This window comes from Engraulis encrasicolus, chromosome 11 (genome assembly GCF_034702125.1).
Source record: "Engraulis encrasicolus isolate BLACKSEA-1 chromosome 11, IST_EnEncr_1.0, whole genome shotgun sequence".
Taxonomy (NCBI): Eukaryota; Metazoa; Chordata; class Actinopteri; order Clupeiformes; family Engraulidae; genus Engraulis; species Engraulis encrasicolus.
In genome coordinates, this window is record NC_085867.1 from 6,036,280 (window position 1) to 6,060,181 (window position 23,902).

The window sequence follows — 23,902 nt, forward strand, 5'->3', positions numbered from 1 at the left end:
GTGTGTGTATGTGTGTGTGTTGCATATAGTAATATTGCATCTAGTGCTTTTACCAGACTTGTGCAGGAGAAGGATGGATGCATTTTCTTCCAGTAAACTGACTTTTTTCATCAAAAGTTCCAGTTTCAGTTAAATTGCTGTTCTCAATTCTCTTTTAGCACTTTGACAGTTTTTGTTATGTCTGCTAATCATTCCCATTCTGCTGGTGTGACGGAGAAAAAAACAAAACAAATGACAGGCAAGAAAAGTGTCCATGAGTTCAAAACAGGCAACGTGTGAAATGTAATTTGTTTTTGTTTTTTTGGGGGGGTTTTTAAGAGCTGAGTTTGGATTGCAGTTTGGAAAGAGAGAACTGTGGTATGATGTGTACTGTAGAGGGCCACTGTGGCATAGCGCGCTAAGCCCCCCATATTTGGGCTTGCATGCCCACGAGGACCCCGGTTCGAGTCGGGGTAATTTCCCGACCCTGTCCATCTCTCTCTCCCAATAATTTCCTGTCTACTGTCATACTGTCCTGTAATAATAAAGGCCAACACCCCCCCCCCCCCCCCGCCCCCCTTCGCAATGCCAACACTGAAATAATTAACAAAATAGTGCAATGACATGAAATTAATCAATTTTGAAGTGATTTCATCATTTGGTGACCACCTAGGAGGTAATAAAGATTCAGCATAGATCTCCTCAATAATACAAAGACTGTTTGTTTTAGAGATTAGATGTATTCTCTCTCTCTCTCTCTCTCTCTCTCTCTCTCTCTCTCTCTCTCTCTCTCTCTCTCTCTCTCTCTCTCTCACGCATGTATGCATGCACGCATGCACGTACGGACAAGCTAACACACACAAACACACACACACATACACACACACGCACGCACGCACGCACGCACGCACGCTCCCACGCACACACACACACACACACACACACACACACACACACACACACACACACACACACACACACACACACACTGGTGCTCTGACCTGAGAGCACCTCTTAAAGAAGGCAGCAGTGGAATAACAGAGGCAGCCTCCTGTGAGTAAAACCAAGATAAAACACAACGTTTGAATAAATGATGAAACTTTCCACAATATCCTCTCCTTTTGTTTTAAAGTCAGTAACACTGCAGGATCTCATATTTATGCAGTTCATGACATACTTTCAACACTTTCATCAGTAATTGCATAACCCACAGTGTATGAAATCTATCCTTGTTCATAGCAGAAAGTGCTAACAGAATGTATCAATGTGTGAAATTAAGAAGAATGTGATGTGCCATCATTCTCCTTCAATAATTTGAAAAAACTAAATCTCATTCCTTTATATTAAGTTTAAATCAAACATCAACTTTGAATGGAAGCGTTTGGTTTAAAAAAGAACATCCAATTTACTGCCTGTCTATCTGTGTGTATGTCTACGGTATATGCCAGTCAGTCTATATTCATCTGCATTTCTCTTCATTTTATGCTCTCATTCTCTGTTTAATCACTTTCTCTCCGTCTCTCTCTCTCTCTTTACTCTACTGTTACTGAAGCATTTGGTTGCAAGGCCACGAGGGGAACAGTCTCTCTCTCTCTCTCTCTCTCTCTCTCTCTCTCTCTCTCTCTCTCTCTCTCTCTCTCTCTCTCTCTCTCTCTCTCTCTCTCTCTCTCTCTTCAATGCTTCTCTTGAACAGGGCCGCTGCTAAGGTTTTGGAGGCCCTAAGCATAACTGGTCAAGTGCCCCCCCTCATAATTAAATAATAATAATGATAGTACGTTTTTTACTCCACCTCAATTTAGGAAGCCCCAATTTTGGGGGCAAAATGGTTAAGGACCTAAGCACTCTGCTTCCTCTGCTTATGTCTAGCGGCAGCCCTGCTCTTGAAGAACGTTTCGGTTTTTAGAGTGACTTCCCAATAACTCAAACCTCTGATTCAACTCAATGGTATTTCAGTCTAATAATAATAGCGTACCTCTAACTATTATTAATTTCTTTCGGAACATGGCTGTCTCATGGTCTCTGGTGTAGTTAAGGGTAGGAAACTTTCTTTAAAAGTGCTTGAAATGATCAATTTTGAACAATCTTGTGCCAAATTCATGTGACTATAAATTGTGCTGTATTTTTGAATCTCCATAAAGGGAATGAGATGGAAAAATGTGATTTTCACAGTAGTACCAACATTGTGAAAAGTTTGGGAAACTGGAGAAAAAGTTGACCTGTTGACTTGTTATCACTCAGCTGTTATCTGCATTCTGGTTACATTCTCAACTGTCATCTCAACATGAAGTTTGAGAGTGGTTTTGCTAAGATGGTAAGGTGAGAATTACTTATCTGTGTCTCTGTTTCTTCCATCTTCAATTCGACTTGAATCGTCCATGCTTTTGCAGTAGACCACAGGGGGCATGCGTGTTTCACAGTGGAGAAGTTGGAGGCCATTCATGTGTAATGAGTCTTGCTGAAACGTCCTTGAAATACTGGACACAGAGGAGGACAAAATAAGCAGAAGGAAATAACGGACTTAGTAGGCGTCATAATTAAAGTACCAATCTGTTTTTTTTTCTAATCTTTAAGGGCTAAAATATTCTTGGCTGACGATTGATGTTACTAGGACAGTCTTTATTTGTCTACTTAAAATATACCAACTCTGACAATTTAATGGTCATACTAGCAAGGAAATTATTTAATTGACTTTAAAAAAAAATAATTATCAGTATCAAAGATTTTCTGTTTTGTGCTTTACATTATGTGTGGGACATATCCTTAGGGCCGCTGACAGGCCGCTACCTTTTGCCAGGCCCTGGGCAAAGTCATCTGAAAGGGCGCCCCATCCAATTCATACAGTGTACAGTATGTACCCAATATTTGACCCAATCTCTCCCTTGGCCTGGGACAACTGACCCCTTTCTCCTGTCAGCTTCTCGGCATATATTTTCTGCAGATTTTATATCATTTGTGTACATTGTATGCTTGTATGAACGTAAGATGTGTTTTCAGGCAGTGGCCACAAGATGGAGGCATTCAATGCTTTTTTCCCCTGTGCCTCAGTGGGTGATGCATTGCTTCCAACTATCCTCTGTGAACTTCCAGTGAGCTATAGATTTCTCATAAGAAATATTAGGCTGACAGTATTTAAAGCGATGGGCACCTTGGATGTCTACAGCAAATAAGCCCACTTGTGATCTACCAACTTCAAAAAAAGCTTTTTTGTACAAAAGGCCTACTCTACGTAGAGAGCACTCTGGGAACAAAGAGAATAGTCAATGGACTTTAATACTGTCTGATTGCATGTTTAGCCCCTTTGAGATATGAGTTTTAAAAATTATGAGTTTTAAAAATGCCCATTATAGATGCTGCTTTTTTATTAAAACATATCCAGTGCAGTTTAAAGAGCACCTGGTGTGCCTCAGGAGTCTTCTCCATGGCTGTTTGTATTGTTATGCAAGGAAGAGAGAGAGAGAGAGAGAGAGAGAGAGAGAGAGAGAGAGAGAGAGAGAGAGAGAGAGAGAGAGAGAGAGAGAGAGAGAGAGAGAGAGAGAGAGAGAGAGAGAGAGAGAGAGAGAGAGAGAGAGAGAGGTCTGCTAGTCACTGATGCTGGAGGCAGCTTTATTATTCCCAATAGTAAACATTTCTGAATGTTTTCAACCCTGGGCTCCAATACACATGTGTTTGACGCAGCATTCACCTTGTGCAATGCATACCTAAACCTTGAGAAATTATGCTGATCTACCTAGGTGCTCAATGCATACTGAGTGACTACTATTCATACCTCACACCATGTGTTTAGGATCTAAATCAGTGGCATGTTTTTTTGTGGTAGGGGGGGAGAGAGAGAGAGAGAGAGAGAGAGAGAGAGAGAGAGAGAGAGAGAGAGAGAGAGAGAGAGAGAGAGAGAGAGGAGAGAGAGAGAGAGAGAGAGAGAGGAGAGAGAGAGAGAGAGAGAGAGAGAGAGAGAGAGAGAGAGAGAGAGAGAGAGAGAGAGAGAGAGAGAGACCCAAGCCATTGATTCCCAATATTTCATCAGAATGTCAGGAGTTTATAATGTTGGGAATAATGGTTAAACATCTGATAAGCGAGGACATTCACAGATGTTCAGATCTGTGTCTTGGGGCACACTGTCAGTGAGGTGTTGTCTAATCTAGTGCACTGTCTAGTGAGTAAGTCTACAAACATTTTGGACATAGACAAAGTGCTAAAACATTCAATTTGAAGTTGACCCGAGAGCCATTCTTCAAAGCTTTGGATATCAGCCAAGTCTGTGAATCTGCAGGGCTGCTTTTAGAAATGATGTTGCCTGTGAAAGAAAATCATTTTTGGCTCCCATCCCAAATGATATCATGGTGCTCTCTGGGTCCAGTTAGGTTCAGGGCAGGCTAACTGAATTGTCATGATGTACCCTCGGCATGGTTAAGCGCTTAGGGCGTCAGAATTGTAGCCCAACGGTTGCCGGTGCGTCTCTCGACCCACAAGGTTGGTGGGGGGAGTAATCAGGGCCATACTGGGGGAGAAATAGGGCCCGAGCACTTTTGGCTTAAAGGGGCCCCTCATAATTAGCGGTGCAGAACTGAATCACCGGTGGGCCCTGCACCCTCGTGGTCCTCTGTTTTAAGAAATGTAATGCCCGGTATGCCAGATGGCCAGTCCAGCCCTGGCTCCCCCATCCTCCTCCATGACTGAGGTACCCTGAGCATGTTACCACTACCATCCCACTGCACTGCTCCCTTTCGGGCACCATTGAGGGCTGCCCCTTGCATGGGTGAGGCATAAATATAATTTCGTTGTGCAGTGTTCACTTGTGTGCAGTGGAGTACTGTGTCACAATGACAATGGGAGTTGGAGTATCCCAGTTAGACTTTCACTTTCAAGTCACTATATGTCGTTAGTACAGGTTATTATCCATATTCCATATTCCAGGAGTCGTGCTTAAGGACTATTGATTACGGACTTGCATTTTGCTGATGCCCCACCTTCATGAAGAAACTATGATACACACACATACACACAAACACACACACACACGCACGCGCACACACACACACACACACACACACACACACACTACTGACAGCAGTGGGATCCCTCCTTCTCTTCATCACAGCATTCTGCATCAATCTACCACTACTAGGCCTGTTTGATGAAGGTCGGGTGGTAAACAACATTGCCATCTGTTGCCCAAAATAGGGAAAGACAACTGGATTCCTGGCACTATTAGAATAGTTTAGTCTTTTACGCGTAGGCCCTCTAGTTGACAGAATATTTGACTATTTTAATTATGCCTCGACGTTTTGTGCTCTCACTACAGCTTGTCGGACAAGCCTATCAAACGTGTTGGAGGCCACTCTATTATACAGCGGCTGGCAATGCGCAACTGGTTTCTTCCTCTCAAGTTACCTGATCTGGCAGGTGTGTCGTTTCCTCCCGCCAGCTGACGACGACTTTCACTCTTGATTCTTGGAGTGACTGACGCTGTTCGTTTGATCATCATAGCCTACAATAATGGCGCGGTTAGGCGGATTATAAAGTGCACGAGCTCGCATGTTGGTATTGTTTTGCTACTCGGAACAGCTATCGCCATGAAGGACCGTTTGGCCGAGCTTTATTTGGTGAGTTACCGTCACAATTCTATTTTCTCACCTGTTGTTTCGACGCTGCCATACGAATATTCAAGATGATGAGATAATTAAATGCATTGGTTGGGTCGTTTAATTTATAAGCCTGTAGGCACAAGCATGCTTTTTCCACGATTGCTGAGTGTAAAACATCAGGCACAGGCAACAGGAAATGTTACGGACATATTCTGAAACATTGGTTTTGTGAACCACATTTTTTGTTACCAGCCGCCATAATTTAGGCCTAACAGTTTCAATCACTTCCATTTCTTTTCCTAACCAGCCTAGCCTACATCTCTGAGAAAATTAGGCCTAATTTATTATTCACTTAACTAATTCTTAGTGTGAGCTTGATTTATTGGCCAGCGTAATTCGTCTAATAAGGACATTTACAGGACATTTACTATGTCTGCCTGTCTTTACCTAGAACAATAATGTGCCAAAGGATGTCCCTACCACAGACGAAAACGCAACATATATGGATGACTTCTTTAAAAAGGTAAAGCTATACCCCTCTGTATTGTTTCTATGAAGCAGAACACATTGTAGCCTACAGATTTGTTTGAACATAGCCTAATGTATTAAAGGTGCACTGTGTAATATTGAGTAGTTTATTTCCAGCATTCATGCTGCCCATGCACTGTTATTTTTTAAATGAACACCTACCACCACCATCAAATTCTTGGTATTCATTATGATTGGGAACATTACACGTTTAATACATGAAAAGGGGGATGTTCTCCATTGTCTGCTATTTTGAATTTCCAGAAATGGACATTCTTAGCTGCAAAACCAATTGTACTTTGGTCATACTAGTAAATATTAGTTCATTATTTACTGAATATCCATTAAAAGATAGAATTTGGCAGTAGACAGCCCAGTTTCTGAATAAGCAGCATAGTTGCAATACCTACTCCTGCCACCATCCTACACAGTGCACCTTTAAAACAGCTTGGGATTTTTGTAAGTTTGGCCATGACAAATGTTTCACAATATGCCTACTGTTTGTGGACAGGTGGGAGAGATTCAGAAGAGCATAGAAAAAATATCTTGTCTGGTTGATGAACTGAAGAGGGTTCACAATACCATCCTGTCAGCTGCCAACCCTGAGCAAAGTGAGTCCATCTCTATCTCGTAAGATTTCTGAATAGGTATGTGACATACAATTTCTTGCTTCGCATAAATTTTAACGTCAGATTTTGCAACGGATCAAGCATGGACTGGCCTACAGTGTTGTCATTTGACAGGTCAAGTCATGTGACTTGGCTGCCACTTTTTGCTTCTCAGTTGGGCACCACACAGCTCAATCAAAGGGCAAAAAGTGGCGGCCGAGTCGCGCTGTGTTGTAGGCCTACCAGAAAACCGGCAGTGGAAAAGAGGCATAATACTGACTGACGTCTATAAACTGCACTTCACTGTCTATTGCTTTATTTTGCAGAGTCTAGACAGGAGCTGGACAAGCTCAGCAACGAGATTAGGAGGCATGCAAGCTCAGTTCAGAGTCAGCTGAAACGTAAGCAACCCTGCTTGGAAACTTCATTTACAAGTTAACTGTGTGCTGTACCTGAACTACAGTATCTGCTCAGCCCTGTCTGGCTGAAGTAACTGATACAGTTCTCGTCAACTTAAAATCTAACTCTCAAAGTGCCAAGTTGCTGTGGTAGATCTTCATCACTTCTTTCTCCATTGGTGGTCTCTTCATTCCCCATTGGTTGTCACTTCATTCCCCATTGGTTGTCACTTCTTTCCCCATTGGTTGTCGCATTCTGGCTGTTAGAATAGTTTCCCCTCTTTTCACTGGCCCACTTGTCTAAAGGATTACTTTAATATTTTACTTGCAAATAGGGTTGTCAACTATCAGTGAAAAAACACGGGACACTTCATTGTGGGTCTGGGTTCTTCCCCATAAAATGTTATATTTTTTTAGATTAAATTCTCTGCATTTAAACATACTGTCCCGTTTCGGCTCAATAGGGAACCATACTTTTATTTCTACATATGGAAGGATTCAGTGCTTCAAAGGACAGTTGGCAACCCTACTTGCAAAGTGTACAGAAGGTTAGGACTTCCCCAGTAGACACAGGTCATTACCAACATTGCAGCCTGAATATCCCTTAATCCGTGTATTTCTTTGCAAATATCATCTTGCCTCCTCTTGGACATCATGATGTGTTGCTGTTTGAGGGAACACAACTTATAGTTATACCACATAACTTTGCAAGGGATTGAAGCAGCAGTAGAGCCGCACAGTATCAGGAAAAATGAGGAAACTCGATATCATGATGGCCTGCGGCAATGTCGATATTGAAGCAATATATATTTTTAGTCATGAATGTTGGCTTTTTATCAAAAGTTATATTAAGTAATTTTTGGAATAAACCTAATTCAAATCTTAATTTTGCGATACCAGTCATTTTTACGGTACACCTATCACTGTAGCAGCCATTTAAATTATTTTGAATGATCAGAGTTTCAGTACCTCCTCCTCTAACCTGTCGTATCTTTGTGTGCAGATATTCAGAAGTCGTTGCCGGAGGATGAGAACGGCAATACTACCTCTGTCGGCTATCGTATTCAGAAGGCCCAGGTCAGGTCACTGGAGTGCTCAACTAGGCGCACAGTATAAGCCTGCCTCTGGGGTGTATTTCTTGAAAGTGTAGTTGCTAACTATGTTAGAAATTTTGTTGATTGCAATGCCATTTCCCATTAACAACTACCCAAGTTGCTAACTGCTAACAACTTTCGAGAAATGCACCCCTGTGTAGGCACAAAGCATTTCAATTTCTTTCATAAAGCTGAAGTGTCCATATATTGATTTTCACTGTTTATCAACATCTCTGATGTGTTTATCATTGGGTGAAAATACCCTAAATGTATAAATGGTTGCATGTCATTAAATCTTTGGAAGCCCATTTCTCTATATTGACCAGCCCCTTTCCCCTCCGTCTGCCCTTCATCTTCTTTATTTACAAATGGAAATATGTCTATCTTGAGAGTAATCACATCTCTCCCCCCACTTGTTCTGTTTCTGTCTCTTGCTATAGCACTCTATGCTGTCCGGCCGGTTTGTGAAGGTCATGACCAGTTACAGTGAGGCCCTGGTGGCTTTCAGGGATAAGAACAAAGGCCTTATCCAGAGACAACTCGAGATCAGTGAGTAACACATTGGTGTTTTTTTTTTCTTTCTTTCTTTCTTTCTTTCTTTCTTTCTTTCTTTCTTTCTTTCTTTCTTCCCCCCCCCAACCCGGGCCCTTGGACGGCAAGGTTCTAGCCCCCCACAAGCTCCTTGAAATACAGAATCGTTTTTCGGAATTTGGAGATAAAAGTACGAGTTCTGTATTGAGCTGAAACGGGAATACAAGGGATATTAAAATGCAGGAAATTACATCTAAGGAATGCAAAACTTTCTGGGGGAGGACCCCCAGACTCCCCGCCTCCTTCAAGTCTCCCGTTTTTTTGTAATTGACAGTCAGCAATACATATGTATAGTTCGGCCCCTTTGCTCGGAGGAATATGAAAAACTGGCCCTCATTAACATTTAATTGAATACCCCTGCCTTAGATTGACTGGAAAATCAGTGTTAAATCATTTTAAATGAGGGAGGATAGGTGGCACAGCAGGGGAGTGTGTGTCTGTTTGTCCAGTGGGAGGAGCCGTGTGCCACTACTGTATGTCTCACCTGGGAGCAGATGGGGGGCAACAGGAGACACCTGTAGTTCTATAGCCTGTTGCCGTGGAGACGCAACACATGAGCAACAGGCAACCAACCAACCGCTTTGTTTTGTTTTGTTTGTTTTCTGGTCATGTGATCTGTGGTATTCACTTTCTCCTGGGAGACAGAGGACGCTCCCTTGTCTGCTTGCCGCCGTTCCTGCCTGGGAGAGAACAAGGAGCCCTAAACCAATTCTCCAACCTTGTGTCCTTTCCTCTGTCCTTATGCCTATACTAATGGTGCATTCCAGTCCCAAGTCATCCTAGTAGGAGATCGCACTTATCCTACCTGGATATTTCAGCTGCCGTTCCTGACAGTTGAAGTGGAAGTTCTACATCCATGGCAACCGCCGCGGTTCAGCTGACTTTAGCGAGATGTTTTGATACGAGCCAAAAAAGCCATAATAGTTATTACTCTGTCATATGTTACATTTATGTTGACACAATATCATGTGTCACTATTTAGTGAGTTTCACTATTTATTGACATTTTAAATAACGGCTCCATGGGCGCCGCCATTATTATCCGACTTCGATTTGTTGAGGTGGGAGTAGTGCGAGTCACCCGGACCTCGAAAGTTGGAGCTCCCACTTTGACTGGCGTTCCAGAGCGTTTTTCGTAGTAGGAGGTTGGATAAGTGCGATCTCCTACTAGAATGATTTGGGACTGGAATGCACCATAAGAAGCTGGTTCAGGAGTAACTTAAGAGGTAAATCATCTAATAGAGGAGCCCGGAGTCCTCATTTTCTTAAGAGCCAAGAGGAGGCTCTTTTATTAGATAATTTACCTGTTTAACCCCTGAACCAGCTTCTTAAACAGGATGTATCTGTAACTTAACAACAATAAATATGCCTTGTGACACATGAGGCCATTTGTCTATGTTTCAAAGTGGCTTTGACCACAAGGGACATTTTTCAGATGCATCACATTTGCATGTTAAATGTTGATTGTACATACCAATATAAAACTGGCTTCCCACTACTTCCGACTACCCAAGTCTGCAATGACTCACACGGTCAAGAACATAGGAAAAGACATAGTTAAGGGAAATGATTCGTACACAATGATTTAACCTTTTGGAAGCAGACAAGGGATCAGATTTCCCCTTCTCAAACATTGCTTTGTTCTTTCCAAACAGAAAATGGTGAATTTGCAAGCACTGCCTGGGTGATGACAAACAATATGCCTGATGTATTCTCCTGAAATGAAATGGCTAATGAATAGTTGAAGTCTTGAATAGTTGTATGATAGAAATGCACTAGGCTGAGCAGTGAAGTACCAAGGTACCATACATGGGTTTACAGTTTGTAAACAATTCCTGGCTGCGTGACACTGACTGTATACTGTTCAACCTCTGATTGTTGGAAACTCCTGTCAGTCAAAAAATGAGCTCACATGGTTGGCTGCCAGTATATTGCCAATCTTCACAACACAAATGTTTGTAAACAAAAAACCTGGGCCTATTCTACAAAGCTCGTTCAGGATTAAGTTGAGAGGTAAATCAACTAATACAAGAGCTTTTAAGAAAATGAGGACTTCAGGCTCTTCTATTAGGAGATTTACCTCTTAACTTAACCGTAACTTATCCTGAACCAGCTTTGTAATAGGCCTCCTATGTATAGCCTACTGTTTGGATAACGTGTTCAGAAATGTTTGTGTGTGACTCGGTCTATCCCCTTCATGTGTCATGATGCACCTGTTACTTTTGTGCCCTTGATGCATTTGTACATGCACTTGCACAGGTGAGGCACAAATGCAGTTTAGTTGTGTGCAGTGAACACTTGTGTGCTGTGGAGTGCTGTGTCACAATGGCAACGGGAGTTGAACTTTCCCAGGTGGTCCTTCACATTTCTATAGAGGCAAGAGAATGTTGCCAGATACCCTTTGGCACGGAAAAAAATGTGCTGTGTGCCTGACTTCACAAATGCCTATTTGGTCTGATGGGTACACACATTCATTCCTGCACACGATCAAAGCTTTCCCAAATATAGTAGGTGGCACCTATGAAATGTTGCTTGGACTAGAGGATAGTCATTTTCTGTCAGTGTAGCACAGGCCACCTAGCAGAGTGTGGCGTGGAACGTTAGTAAACCTACCTCCCTAAGGCTCAATACAGTGTGGTAGCGCTGGGCTATCGGACCGGCCCTTTAGCTCATTGGTTTCGTACCGTGCCTCCCGTTGCCAAAAGCGATGCGTTGACGAGGTGGTGACTTCGCGGCCCCGAGGAGGACGAACTGTGCGGGAACACCTCCGTCACGTCAGTCCCTCCATAAGACTTCAGGCTCCCAAAAACTGGGGTGGGACTTCGACAGAAAGTAGATGGAAGAAGGAATCAAACCTTTCTCATGTAATTTCATATCACGCTGAAATAGTTTTAAATCATGACAGACTAGTGCTCCCATTCTCTTAACTGACTGAGTTTCATTTGAATTTCAAGACCTGTGGAGTACATATCCAATAATGCATGTATATGAGAAGCTACTCGGGCATGTCTAGCTTTAGGCTTTGCCATTTTGCAATATTTGACTCATTTATGAATCCTCGTAATTTAATAATGCTTCTTAACACTGTGTAGTCATCTTTCAAGCTAGAAACATTTTCTTAAACTTCAGCGGGCCGACCGACTACAGATGAAGAACTGGAAGAGATGCTGCAAAGTGAAGGACACCTTGCTGTCTTTACATCTAATGCAAGTACCCTCTCAAGTCATGGCCAGATGTTTCTTCATTGTTAAAACATGTCAGTCTTGTCATTCCAAATGCTCATGCATCCATGAATAATCATGAAAAGGGCTAGCCTATATACTGTACTGTACAACCATCTGTTGAAAGTAATTTGGACATATGAAGACATTTTGTTGTACAGGAAGTTGAATATAATAACAAAAGGTTTGAGTATTGAGGGCATACAGTATGAATTGAGTTGATTGGATATGAAGGAGTTGATTGACTTGTTATGCTCCCACAGCTCCTTGAGGAGACCCAGATAACGCAACAGGACATGAACGCGATCGAGTCACGACATCAGGACATCCTCATGCTAGAGGCTAGCATCAAGGAGCTGCACGAGAGGTTCTTGATGATGGCCGTACTAGTAGAGACCCAGGTGAAGCAGACCTCTTAGCAAAAACCTCCCCATCACTTTCAAAGTTCAAGGGAGTCCTTGTTCACAAGCCCTCAGCAATGCAGGTGCAGGTGTGGGGCAGGAGAAGGTGAACAATGAAGAAAATTCAGAAGACTGCAGTGTGCGGTGTCTTCTGAATTTTCTTCTTTATCCCCATCACTTTCGTTTCATAGATATATGACGTTCATTATGTCTGAGTTATATCAAATCTCGAAGTTTCTTTAGTTTCAGACATGTGAAAGTGTTTATCTGTTACCTGACATGTTTCGACGGGGAGACTTCTGACTTCATCAACTGTGTTAAAGCACTTCACACTTCAACATCCATGTGACCCTCTGATGAAGATGGAAGTCTCACCGTCAACATGTCAAGTAAAATGTAGACACTTTTTTACATTTCTGAAACAAGACATTTTAAGATTTGAACATTCCCATCATTTGGGGTCCAATTCACATCTAGAACCTCACATCATCTCCTTTTTGCTTGTGAACTGGTGATGCAACACTGGACTTCATTAAGGATGGACGTTTCATCAAAGCTCATTTCCTCATTTGCAATCAGGATGTTGAATGGGGAAAAGCGCCCCCAAAAGTCGCTCTACCCAGGCTGACCGCAGGGGAAACTTAATTGTTTTGTCCATAGATGCAGGATGTCAGCAAAAAACAGCAAAGCTGCAAGCAAAAGGGGAGGCCGGGAGCTACTCATTTGAAATGGACACTGTTGTGAAATCTTCTGACTTTTTTTTTCCCCCTCCCACTTCTTTCCACTAGGGGGAGATGGTGAACAACATAGAGACCAATGTGAGCAATGCTGTGGACTACGTGACCACTGCCAAGACTGAGACCAAAAAAGCGGTGCGCTATCAGAGGCGCGCTCGCAGGGTAAGGATCTTCCCCAAGTTCCTCTTCCCTTGGTTTCTCCTCCCCAGCCCTTTCAGGAGTAGCAGGAATAGGAGCAGAGACGATAACAAGCATTGAGCTATCTTTATTGGGACAGTGATGTTGGTTTCAAATGTATTGTACAGTATACTCTTTGGTGCTTATTTTTAAAAAGAATATGGAAATGCTGTGAAATTGTGTCGATGAAATTGGACATTGTTGTGAAATGAATGACTTTATGCACTTTGCCGTTTTTATGTGTTTTCTTTTAAAAAAAGTTTTTAAAGAATTGTAACACATGAAATAAACCATTGCCAAATCTCTCTTGAATGGAACTTCTCAATGTGAACATGTGAAATTCTTTGACATTATATTAAAATATAATTATAATATTTTGACATATTTCCCCTTCTGAGTTATTCACGATTCTCTAACCCATCTTGAATGTGTGTGTTCTTTTTTTGTTTCTGACAGAAATCAATTATACTTGCTATAATCGTCCTGGTTCTTCTTGCCATTGTTGCACTTATCGTTGGTCTTGCTGTTGGATTGCCTAAACCCTAGCTTCACCTTTATGGCCTTCACTTACCACGAACATGCTTCTTCACACTCCTTCGGAGAAGAAATCGCAAGCCATCCGTCAAAGTGTGTTTAAATGTTTCAATCTCTTTTTCTTGACATCGGAATGCTCCGAGTATTTAGAACCATACTTTCAACACTTTCTACCTAGCCACTTTCAACAGACATTGATGGGACTTATCCTGACAAATCTGCAATAAATTTGTTCTAGCTGAACATACCTTTGGTGATCAACACGGGATGAATTCTATAAACTTTTTCATTGTACATAATTTGCTGATGAAATGACAGCTGTAATATTTCTCTGGAAACTCACTGTGACCTTGCTCTGCATTGTGCAAAGGCAGACGGCCTTACTACAGTATGTGAACTAAGTGGTCATAAAGATCTTAGAAAGGTCTTAAAGGCCTTTTATATTTCAGTGGGGTTTCACGGTTTAACTTATTTATTTATTGTATTCTTTAGGTCCAGTGTTTGCACTTATCTTGTGACTCTGAAGTGCCGTAGGAATGTAGACTCACCGACCTCTTCATTAGGAACATCTATCTATTGCTGGGTTGAATCCCCTTTTGCCCTCAGAACTGCCTGAACTGCACTGTGTAATTTTTTTAGTAGTTCATTTCCAGAACTCAAGCAGTGCATTCACAAGTATTACCTTTTAAACAAATACTTACCACCAACAACAAATTCAATGTATATCCATGCATGTCCAGATGATGAAATGACTAATGAAACATAAACATGTGGAATCAAGGTCAGAGTTTGGAGTATAAATGGCTACTACATCCTTTACTAGACGACTGGCTAGGGAGGCTATTCCACGGAGACGGGTTCCATAAGAAACTAGTGTAGGGGTGGATTCCAATATGCAGACTCCCATCCTCCCTTGCTCGCTCGCCTCCTTGTGGTCTCGTGATGACGTCACCAACAACAGAATTGTATTTCAATATCACGCAAAAGCTCACTTCTAATGTCGTTTTCCCATTTGCAAATGATTTGGTGAATGAAGAACAGTCCCCCAAAAGGGAAGATGTAGGCCTAATTGTTTTCTCCATGGAGGCGGATCATCAGCGAAACGTGAGGCAGCAAGCCCAGGCCGAATACGGGAGTCAGCATATTGGAATGCACCCTAGGTGAAGTTAACATGGAAGTGCTGATTGGAAAGAGGGTCTTCCTTACTAAACTAAATGGCGACCACAGGCTATCAATTAGCAGGGTTACCACTTTCTGTAGGTTGATTTATCCAACTTTTGCACTTAACCATGTTGATGGAATACTCTGATTTAAACTTATGTACATGCTTTTGTTCATTAGCAGTAGCAAGTCTGGTTGCTGTCCGTACCTTGTATTTGTGTGTATACATGTATGAATATTAACCATCTGTGAGAGTCATTAAAAAAATAAAACACTCAACATTGCCTCTCAATACAGTTGAGATCATCACTCTTCATTGTTTTCCGTTCATTTCTCACACAAACAGCTCTTGTGCAGTTGCTATGACTACTCTGCTGTCCTTCAGCCTTTGCCAGTGAGCATGATAATGAGCTCAGAAATGCACTGTGAGAATGGAGAGAGCCGGAGACGGACAACACAGCACAACAGTACTTGTGCATTTTGCTGTACAAAAGCATGCATATCACCTTCAAGCACACCCCCGGGCCTGACACGAGTATCATACTGTGTATAATGATATATACTAATTATATACTGTAATAGTATTGCGGCCTTGGCTGTCTTTCAATCGTATTGTTGTAACGCCGGGTCCCGTGTTTGATTCTGCAATGAGGTCATATCACGATCCTCCCCCGTCCTGCAGTCCATTCCTCCAAATGCTTGCTCCCAGTGCTTTCCCATCTCAAATAGAGAAATAAAGGTCCACGAATAATAATTTAAAAAAAATTATGGTGTAATAGTATTGCCTTGCGTAATGTGAAATGCGTACTTCATGGGGCCCCAAGTTCTATTCTTGGGCATCTGTGGCCAATCACATCCTCTCCACCTCACCCTGACCCCGCCCACACAGGAAGTGGCGCTATTTATAGGGTGCCAGTCTGGGCATGGAGAGCCAGGCCAGTGAGGGGCCTACAGGAGCTCTCTAGCCTCACTATTTATACCTGCCGGCCTGGCGCCGCACACCTGGGCTCTGGCCCAAATTCAGCATCATCCACCCGCTTCTCCCTCCCTCCCTCCCTTCTTGTTTTATCTCTACATATTCATCCTCCCATCCAGGGAAGCCGACAGGGGGGAGACAAAGGCGTCACTTTTTCTGGGCCCAGGGACAGAGGTAGCCCAGAATCGGATCCTCACTACATTGTATGCATTGGGTTTGGGGCCCTTTCAGTTGTCTTTGTCCCGGGCCTGGCCAAACCTGTCAGCGGTCCTGCTCCCATCCCATCCCATCCCATCCCATTCCTTCCCTTCCCATTGCCATGCTCAACCTTTACCAATGCGCTAATCTGACAGACAGCAACAAGGGTCCAGTCATGCAGTAAGACCAAGGTCCTGATCCCAGCCTAATCATTTACGCATAAGCAGCTTGTCTTGTCGTCATCTGACTTGTGGTGGTTATTTAAACCCATTTACCATGGTGGAAAAGCAATATAGAAAAGTTAAATAAACAAAGCAACAAGATAATCTTTGTTTCGATATGATTTCTTGTTTTTCCCTGGCTGCGCCCTCTAAACAGCTTACTCCAGTGCTTCAGCCGCTGTTTGCCGGATCAATCGGAGGTCCAGTGCTTCCCAGAACACCACGGCACCTACTATACTGTGGGTGGATTCCAATATGCCGACTTCCGTCCTCCTCCTTGCTCATGTGCCTACTTGTGTGACCTCATGATAACGTCACCAACGACAGACAATTAATTACATATCTTGGAAAAGCACAATTCTAATGTTATTTTCTCATATGCAATCGGGATGGCGTGTGAAAAACAGTCCCCCAAAAGTTGTTGTGGCTAGGCAGACGGCGGGGAAAATTTATTGTTTTCTCCACGGAGGTGGGGTGAGGAGGCGATTCGAGGCCACAAGCACAAGTGAAAGACGGGAGGCCGCATATTGGAAAGCACTCTACGCCTGTAGCAATCAATACATGTTCCAATTCCGGTTATGCTTTCTTTGCCATAATCAATAACCCACTATCCACTCGTTATCGATCAGTCATGCAGTCAATTGCATTCGCATCCTTAAAGGTGCATTTGTACAAGTAGGCCTACTTCTAAATCGGAATGGGCCATGATAGAACCAGGGCTACTTTTAGAGGAGGTACTTGTTCACTTCAGAGGGGAAGAGACCGAACGCACACATCTTGTCCATCCAATGCTGAATTTTATTAAAACTTGAGAAAGGCCACACTGGCCGAAACGTTGTTTGTTTAATAAAATTCAGCACTGGATGGGCAAGCGTGTGCGGTATCTTCCCCTCTGAGGAGAACCAGGGCTACGTCATCAGTCCAAGAGTTGACACAGCGTGGTGTGACTTAACATTTCTAAAGTAGGTGTTGTTGGCAGGGCCTTGGTTACGTCTGGCGTGTTCTCCCATTCTTTCTTTCTACTCTCTCTCTCTGTGTCCATCTTTCCTCTCGGCCTGCACGGCTGCCATATGGCTGCACAGCAAGCAGCACCTGATGGAGAGACGGCAGCAGAAGAGAGACAGAGAGAAAGAAAGATAGAGAGGAAGGGTGGGATGATCCCTGAGGGAGGGAGTAGAGTGAGAGAGAGAGAGAGAAAGAGAAAGAGAGATGAGGAGAGACAGTAGGGATGGAGAGATCCAAACCGATTGACTTGCACCCTGACTGTTTTCCACTGTGTTCAGGAGACTGAAAAAACTCTCTCTCTCTCTCTCTCTCTCTCTCTCTCTCTCTCTCTCTCTCTCTCTCTCTCTCTCTCTCTCTCTCTCTCTCTCTCTCGCACACACACACTCACACAAAGTGAGAGCTCCCTGCAGCACTCTGTTCTGTTTTGTAAACACACTCCTGCCTGCAGTAGGACCATGGAGATGGACTGTTCGCTGTTGCCTTTGGAGACACGACGCTCACACTCGCATACGCGTCTCGCTCCAGAATGGGACAAAGGGAGAGTATCCGTGCGTACGGATAGCCTCAGCTTGGACTTCTACCTCTCATAATATCTCCTGAGGCAGGAGAGGCACAGTGAACCTTACAGTAACGGCAGCCGCTCAGGAAGAGCGAGAGAGAGAAAGAGAGAGAGAGAGAGAGAGAGAGAGAGAGAGAGAAACAGAGGAGGAGAGGACTGCACAGATTACAGAAGAACTTGGAGGCAAAGGTAAGTTATGCACAGACCATAACATCAAAGCTACATACATTAGTATAAAAGTGGCAAGCTTAGTGATTTTGCTGAATTAAAGAAAGAAAAAAAAGAATAATAGGCCTAATTGTGATACATCAAGATTCTAATTGCTATAATCATTGCAATCAGTATTATTATCAGAACAACAAAAGGCAATGTGGAGTGGAAATGCTGATGGCAAAATTACTATTTATCAGGATACAATGTTCAGAAACAGCAGGCAAGCTAAATATGTAGCTTAATTACACAACAGTTAATGATATACTACATTGTTTGTTTGGCAACTGTGTACACACTGGCTCTTCAGCTGTTTCTATTTCTGTTTTCTGTCTTATTGGAGTCCCATTCTGAAATATAGGTTTTTGTGATAATGACACATAGACCAAAAAAAAAAAAAACATTCTCTCCGTTTCTTATGGTTGTATCTGTCTCTGTGTGTGTGTGTGTGTCTCTCTCTCTCTCTCTCTCTCTCTCTCTCTCTCTCTCTCTCTCTCTCTCTCTGTCTCTCTCTCTCTCTCTCTCTCTCTCTCTCTCTCTCTCTCTCTCTCTCTCTCTCTCTCTCCCTCTCTCTCCCCTCTCCCCTGTTCTCTCCAGTCAGGAAGGCTGTCATTCATAGACAGATGCTGTTCACTGTTGGGTCCTGGTCTGATGACATCGCTGGTGAATGCCACTGTTTCGGGGCCAGTGGTACATTTTCAGCAGGTGCTGGTGCAGCCTGAGGTTGGTAGAGAGCATGTTGAACAATAGTTTGATTATTAGTTATTTTTTATTTCAAAATGTTCATAGAGTAAGTTCATTAAACATCTGTTGAAAAGAAAAGTAAGTTTGATAAAATAATTTAAGTTGCAGATTTTTTTTGTGTGTGTGTGAAATAATTCTGGAGCAAAATTGATTCCCGCCCTGTACTAAAATTCCATAGAGAGGAACATGATCTGTAGTTGTCACAGTACTGTACAGGTTCCAAATGAAGAGTTCAGATGCAAAACCCCTTAACTCCATTTCTGAAGACCTGCACTTCTATATTTTTAGAGAATCCTGTTGTTGGTTTGGTTTACATTCATGTACTTTATAATACATATACATAGTTATATTACATACATAAAATAAAAAATATGCAATTTTGATAGCTTTGTATTAAATAAAAATCAATTAAGATTATTTTCTGAAAAGGCACTTACAGTCGGTCCCCCTACAATGCACACCCTTTACCGAGGTAATGCCACGTCATCCACCTCGGTACGTACCGGGCCTAGCTGCAGTGTACCCAAACAACCGCCGGGTGGCACTTGGGAGCGCTCGCTATACGCTTTACCACGTGGTAGTCTCTCTCTCTCTCTCTCTCTCTCTCTCTCTCTCTCTCTCTCTGGCCTACAGCTTACCTATTGCAGCGCTCCCGTGTGAGCTTGGACGTCCAAAATGTTTATTACCATATGGAATATTTTACGATGCTGACGGCATATTAATATACAAGTGAGGAGTTCGTTGACAGTTTCCAATTCCCCTCATGTGGCGCACAGTGCTCCGCATGTAGCAGGATCGATAATGATGGTCAGGGCGCACAGCAGTGCTTGGGTTGCTATGCTTTTTCTGAAATAGGCCTACTGTCGCCGATTAGATAGAAATATTCCTGTTATGAACCCGAGTTTAGTAGGCTAGATATCGCGCAGTGAACGAGGCAGCCTGCAAACAGTTTGAAGCGCAAGGTGGCTGTAACAAGTTAGAAAGTAGCCAAACTCTGTTGCTTGGTAACCTTTTTAAATTATGAGCGTTCCACGAACTATCTTTCTTTGCGCAAGCTATAAAATGGCAATAAACATGTTATTTTAAACTACTGGTTAACTATTTATGCTTTCTAATGTTGGTAAAAGCCGTATAATAAGCGGGATAATGTATTGTCCACACGTGACTATCGGAAAATATTTCCCTTCGAAGCGTAATAACACCCCTCCGCCTTCGGAGCTCTGACAAAATGCAAATTGAGTGTAGCCAGAAGCCATACCGATTATCGCATGGCAAGATTTGAAACGTCTAATATTGCAACTTCAGACTTGTTGTCTGGCTGTGGATACTTTTTTCGTTTGGTAAAAATTACTGAGAGTGCAATACACCTCACCGCAGTAGGCCTAACCTAACAGCGCTTCGTTTGAGCGTGTAAGCGTTGGCTATTTATCACACATCGCCAACAGCTGGGGCGATAACCTAACCTACACTTCCCTAATGAATTTAATGTTGTCACATTGGCAAAAATTAGCAAGCGACTGATATTGCTGTTTTCGTGCTCAAATTAAGTGTAACCAACTGTCGGGTTATGTGTCGCAGGTGAGAAAGTGCGCATTTTTCCAGCGACACCTCTCCTTGTTACCAAATACCCTGGAGAGTACTGTACACCACAAATAGGCCTACGCCAAGACACAAATATTGAGTTTTAAAATAATATTTATTAACTAACAGAAATCTAAAAGAGTCCCGGGGCACCCCAAATCTATACAAGTCCGAAATTCCAAATTTCATTGGAGATCCCCCCCACAGTCATCCGTTCCGAAGGAGGCGGAGGAGCGGTGGCCAGATGTCCATCCATTGCGAGGCTGGGGAGACAGGAAGAGCTTGGTGACAGTAGGCTTGATTCCATAGGCAGTCCAAATGACACTCACTTCCATAATTAAGTAGGCTACGCAGGTAATCGCTGCACTTATTCCACGTGATTTACAACACTGCACTCGCTAGTCTAGGTTAAACGTTAGGGGTGAAGTTGCACAGCACTCGCACACGGCACGGCAGTGTGTTTTTTTCAAACAAGAAAACTGGTTCATCATATGCATGGCTTAAACTGACTTTAATGTTTGCCAACGTGCTATAGTTTTCCTCTCATAATAGCACCTGGCGACTGTGACCACAGTTAGATGACCTCGCGCGCGTAAACCCATTAAAATATAGCCTAGCCTTCTGTGGCTATTCAGAGCAATATGAACCAATCAGGTCGGCGTTGCTATTAAGCAAAATACATCCCTGATGTCTACTTAACTAAAATAAGATGCATTTGTCTAATATTTGGAGACATCGCCTTGCTCTTTCTGCGGGGAATTAAGCGCCTCTCTCCCTCGCACTCTCTCTCTCCCTCTCTCGCCCACACACACACACACACACACACACACACACACACACATATGTATACACACTGTTTGGAGAGGACGCATTTAAACTGTAACAGTTTAGGCAGTAGGGGAGAGCAGGGACTCATGAAACTCGGGACGAATGAAACACTGCGATTTACTCGAAAACTTTAACATATCCGAAAGTATGAAAAGTAAAAGTTGTCAGGTTTACAGGCAAAAGGGATTTAAGTGTCAGTAGACACTGTCGGGACGAATGAAACACCCGTTTCATCCGTCCCTCTCGCCCATTGACTTAAAGCAGGATCAAAATAAAATGGGAGCACTTGAGATGACTATGTTCCAACTTGTCTTGAGCACCGTCGTAGCGCAACAAATCATTATCGTAAACATAGCCTAGATAATTGGAAATTACAAAAAATAGGCTACATTTTATAGACTTTGGCTATAGGCTAAGCCGACTCCTCTACCTGTTTGAATTAGTGCAGCCTTACAGGGAGGACGTTAATTTGGCATAGGTCAACTGCAAGAGACTACTAATTTGTGACTTGACGTGATGTGTGAATAATTAGGCTACGATATGCAACAGGCATATTTAGCCGCACTCAGTCATTCATTGGGTGAATGTCCCGACCCTGTGTGTCCGCGTGCATGCATGGGGTGGGGAAAAACACATCAAGCGTGCCATCACCACCCATCCCCCCGGACGCACGAAACCCATTGAAGATCCAAGCAATTGTAGTCTGTCAGTATTTTAGTGTGGGCCCAGGTAGTTGAATTCCTGCATGGCCTGGTTATCTCAATAGTGCCAAGAAGATGTTTGCCCTCAGGCTAGTGTTCTTAAAGCGCATGTTCGATTTGCTGTAATAGGCTACGATCAGTAAGCCTCAACTTGTCTGTCGTGTCTTTTCCTTCTTTCGATATTTTGTAAAATAGGCCCACGTTAAAGGCTAAATACGATAATAGGCCTAAATAAGGCTAATAAAGTGAGCTAAATAAGTCAGGCCTAAATAAAGTTGTTTTAGCCTATGAACTCAGGCAATGCAGAAATTTGCGGAGGGATTTTGGATAACTTGGCCTATAGGCTACCGATGGCTTTATGAACTTCATGACTGGGCTACAAGATAGTAAGCATATTGACTTGTAGACCACCAACATCTGATGCTGAAGTGGGGGAGGGTGTTTTTTTCCACTTCAAATGTTCCCCGACACACACACACACACACACACACACACACACACACACACACACACACAGATACGCGCTAATCGCTCTCTCTCTCCGTCTCTCCCTCTCTTTCTCGTTGTTGCTATACGTGCATCTGGATAGGCATAGGCAGTGTGGTCACCCAGCACATTTTCATAGAAATGCTGTGTTTTTTTTTTAAATGAAATCTTTATTCAGTTAGGTTGTGAACAGCGTTTCTCTTTCGATGTTGCGTCACCGTGGACAAGTGTCTGCTCGAAAACTTAATGCAAAGCGGCTAAAATGTTCAGAACGTGTTGAACTTTTCAGAACATGAATGTTTGTCTGTGGGGGAGGGGTGGGTTACAGCAGTGCAGTGCAGTGCAGTGCACGGGACTGCACAGCCTTTTGTGACATGTCGTGGCGCGACAGGTTATCCAGTCCCTTACGGAAGGAAAATATATTTTTGAATATATGAAATGAAAATATATTATAATATACTACAATATATTGTTTGCCAATATATCATTTTATATTGTACAGCAGTATATTGCACAATATAAAGTGATATATTTTGCGGTATACGAGAATATAGACATTATTGCCGTTTTCGTATATTGACTTATGTATTGCATTATACTGTGAAATATATTGTTGGATATATGGAATTATATCCCATATAGTATATGACTTATTGATAAATCATATATTGATTTATGTATTGTATTATACTGTACAATATATTGTTGCATATATTGAATTATACCCCATAGTATATGGCTTATTGATGAATCATATATTGATTTATGTATTGCATTATACTGTACAGTATATTACGGCATATATTGAATTATACCCATAATATATGGCTTATTGATGAATCATATATTGATTAATGTATTGCATTATACTGTACAGTATATTACTGCATATATTGAATTATATCCCATAATATATGGCTTATTGATGAATCATATATTGATTTATGTATTGCATTATACTGTAAAGTATACTGTTGCATATATTGGATTATATCCCATAGTATATGGCTTATTAATTAAATCATATATTGACTTATGTATTGTATTACACTACACAATATACTGTAACGTACTTTATACAAGGCATTTATGAAGTAATGTAATTACAACAATGACCAAACATCTATTCAATTCATTCAACTGTTGACATTGGTTTATTAAAAACATGACACCAACCGACCCTTTAACACCACCGCTCACACATGCAGAGACAGAGGGGCAGACAGGCAGGGAAACGCACACAAACCACGACTTGACAACGACACCCGCCAACAGGCCAAATGCTGGTGAAACTTGCTTGTGGCCAGTAACAATTTCAGTCTCCCACTTTGGCCAGTAACTTGTACTCAATGTAAATGCAGAAATATTCTAGAAAAACAAACA

At 42.4% G+C, this 23,902-nt stretch overlaps 1 protein-coding gene across 3 annotated transcripts; it reads left to right on the forward strand.

Moving 5' to 3' along the window:
* Window positions 1–5,332: 5,332 nt before the first annotated feature.
* On the forward strand, window positions 5,333–15,289 carry LOC134457833 (syntaxin-2-like). 3 transcript variants are annotated; one of them, XR_010036502.1, is made up of 11 exons: window positions 5,333–5,579; window positions 6,013–6,084; window positions 6,601–6,700; window positions 7,024–7,098; window positions 8,099–8,172; window positions 8,630–8,738; window positions 11,909–11,985; window positions 12,264–12,401; window positions 13,190–13,300; window positions 13,772–13,942; window positions 14,342–15,289. XR_010036502.1 is itself a non-coding variant. In XM_063209802.1 (10 exons), exons 1-10 carry the CDS (start codon window positions 5,550–5,552, stop codon window positions 13,859–13,861), a joined length of 876 nt encoding a protein of 291 aa, XP_063065872.1. In that variant the 5' UTR covers window positions 5,333–5,549; the 3' UTR covers window positions 13,862–14,110. The 3 variants fall into 3 exon arrangements, 2 of the variants coding, with proteins under 2 accessions (XP_063065872.1, XP_063065871.1); XM_063209802.1 differs by lacking the exon at window positions 14,342–15,289 and having other exon boundaries at window positions 13,772–14,110; XM_063209801.1 differs by lacking the exons at window positions 13,772–13,942; window positions 14,342–15,289 and having other exon boundaries at window positions 5,341–5,579; window positions 13,190–13,620.
* The last annotated feature ends 8,613 nt before the right edge of the window (window positions 15,290–23,902 follow it).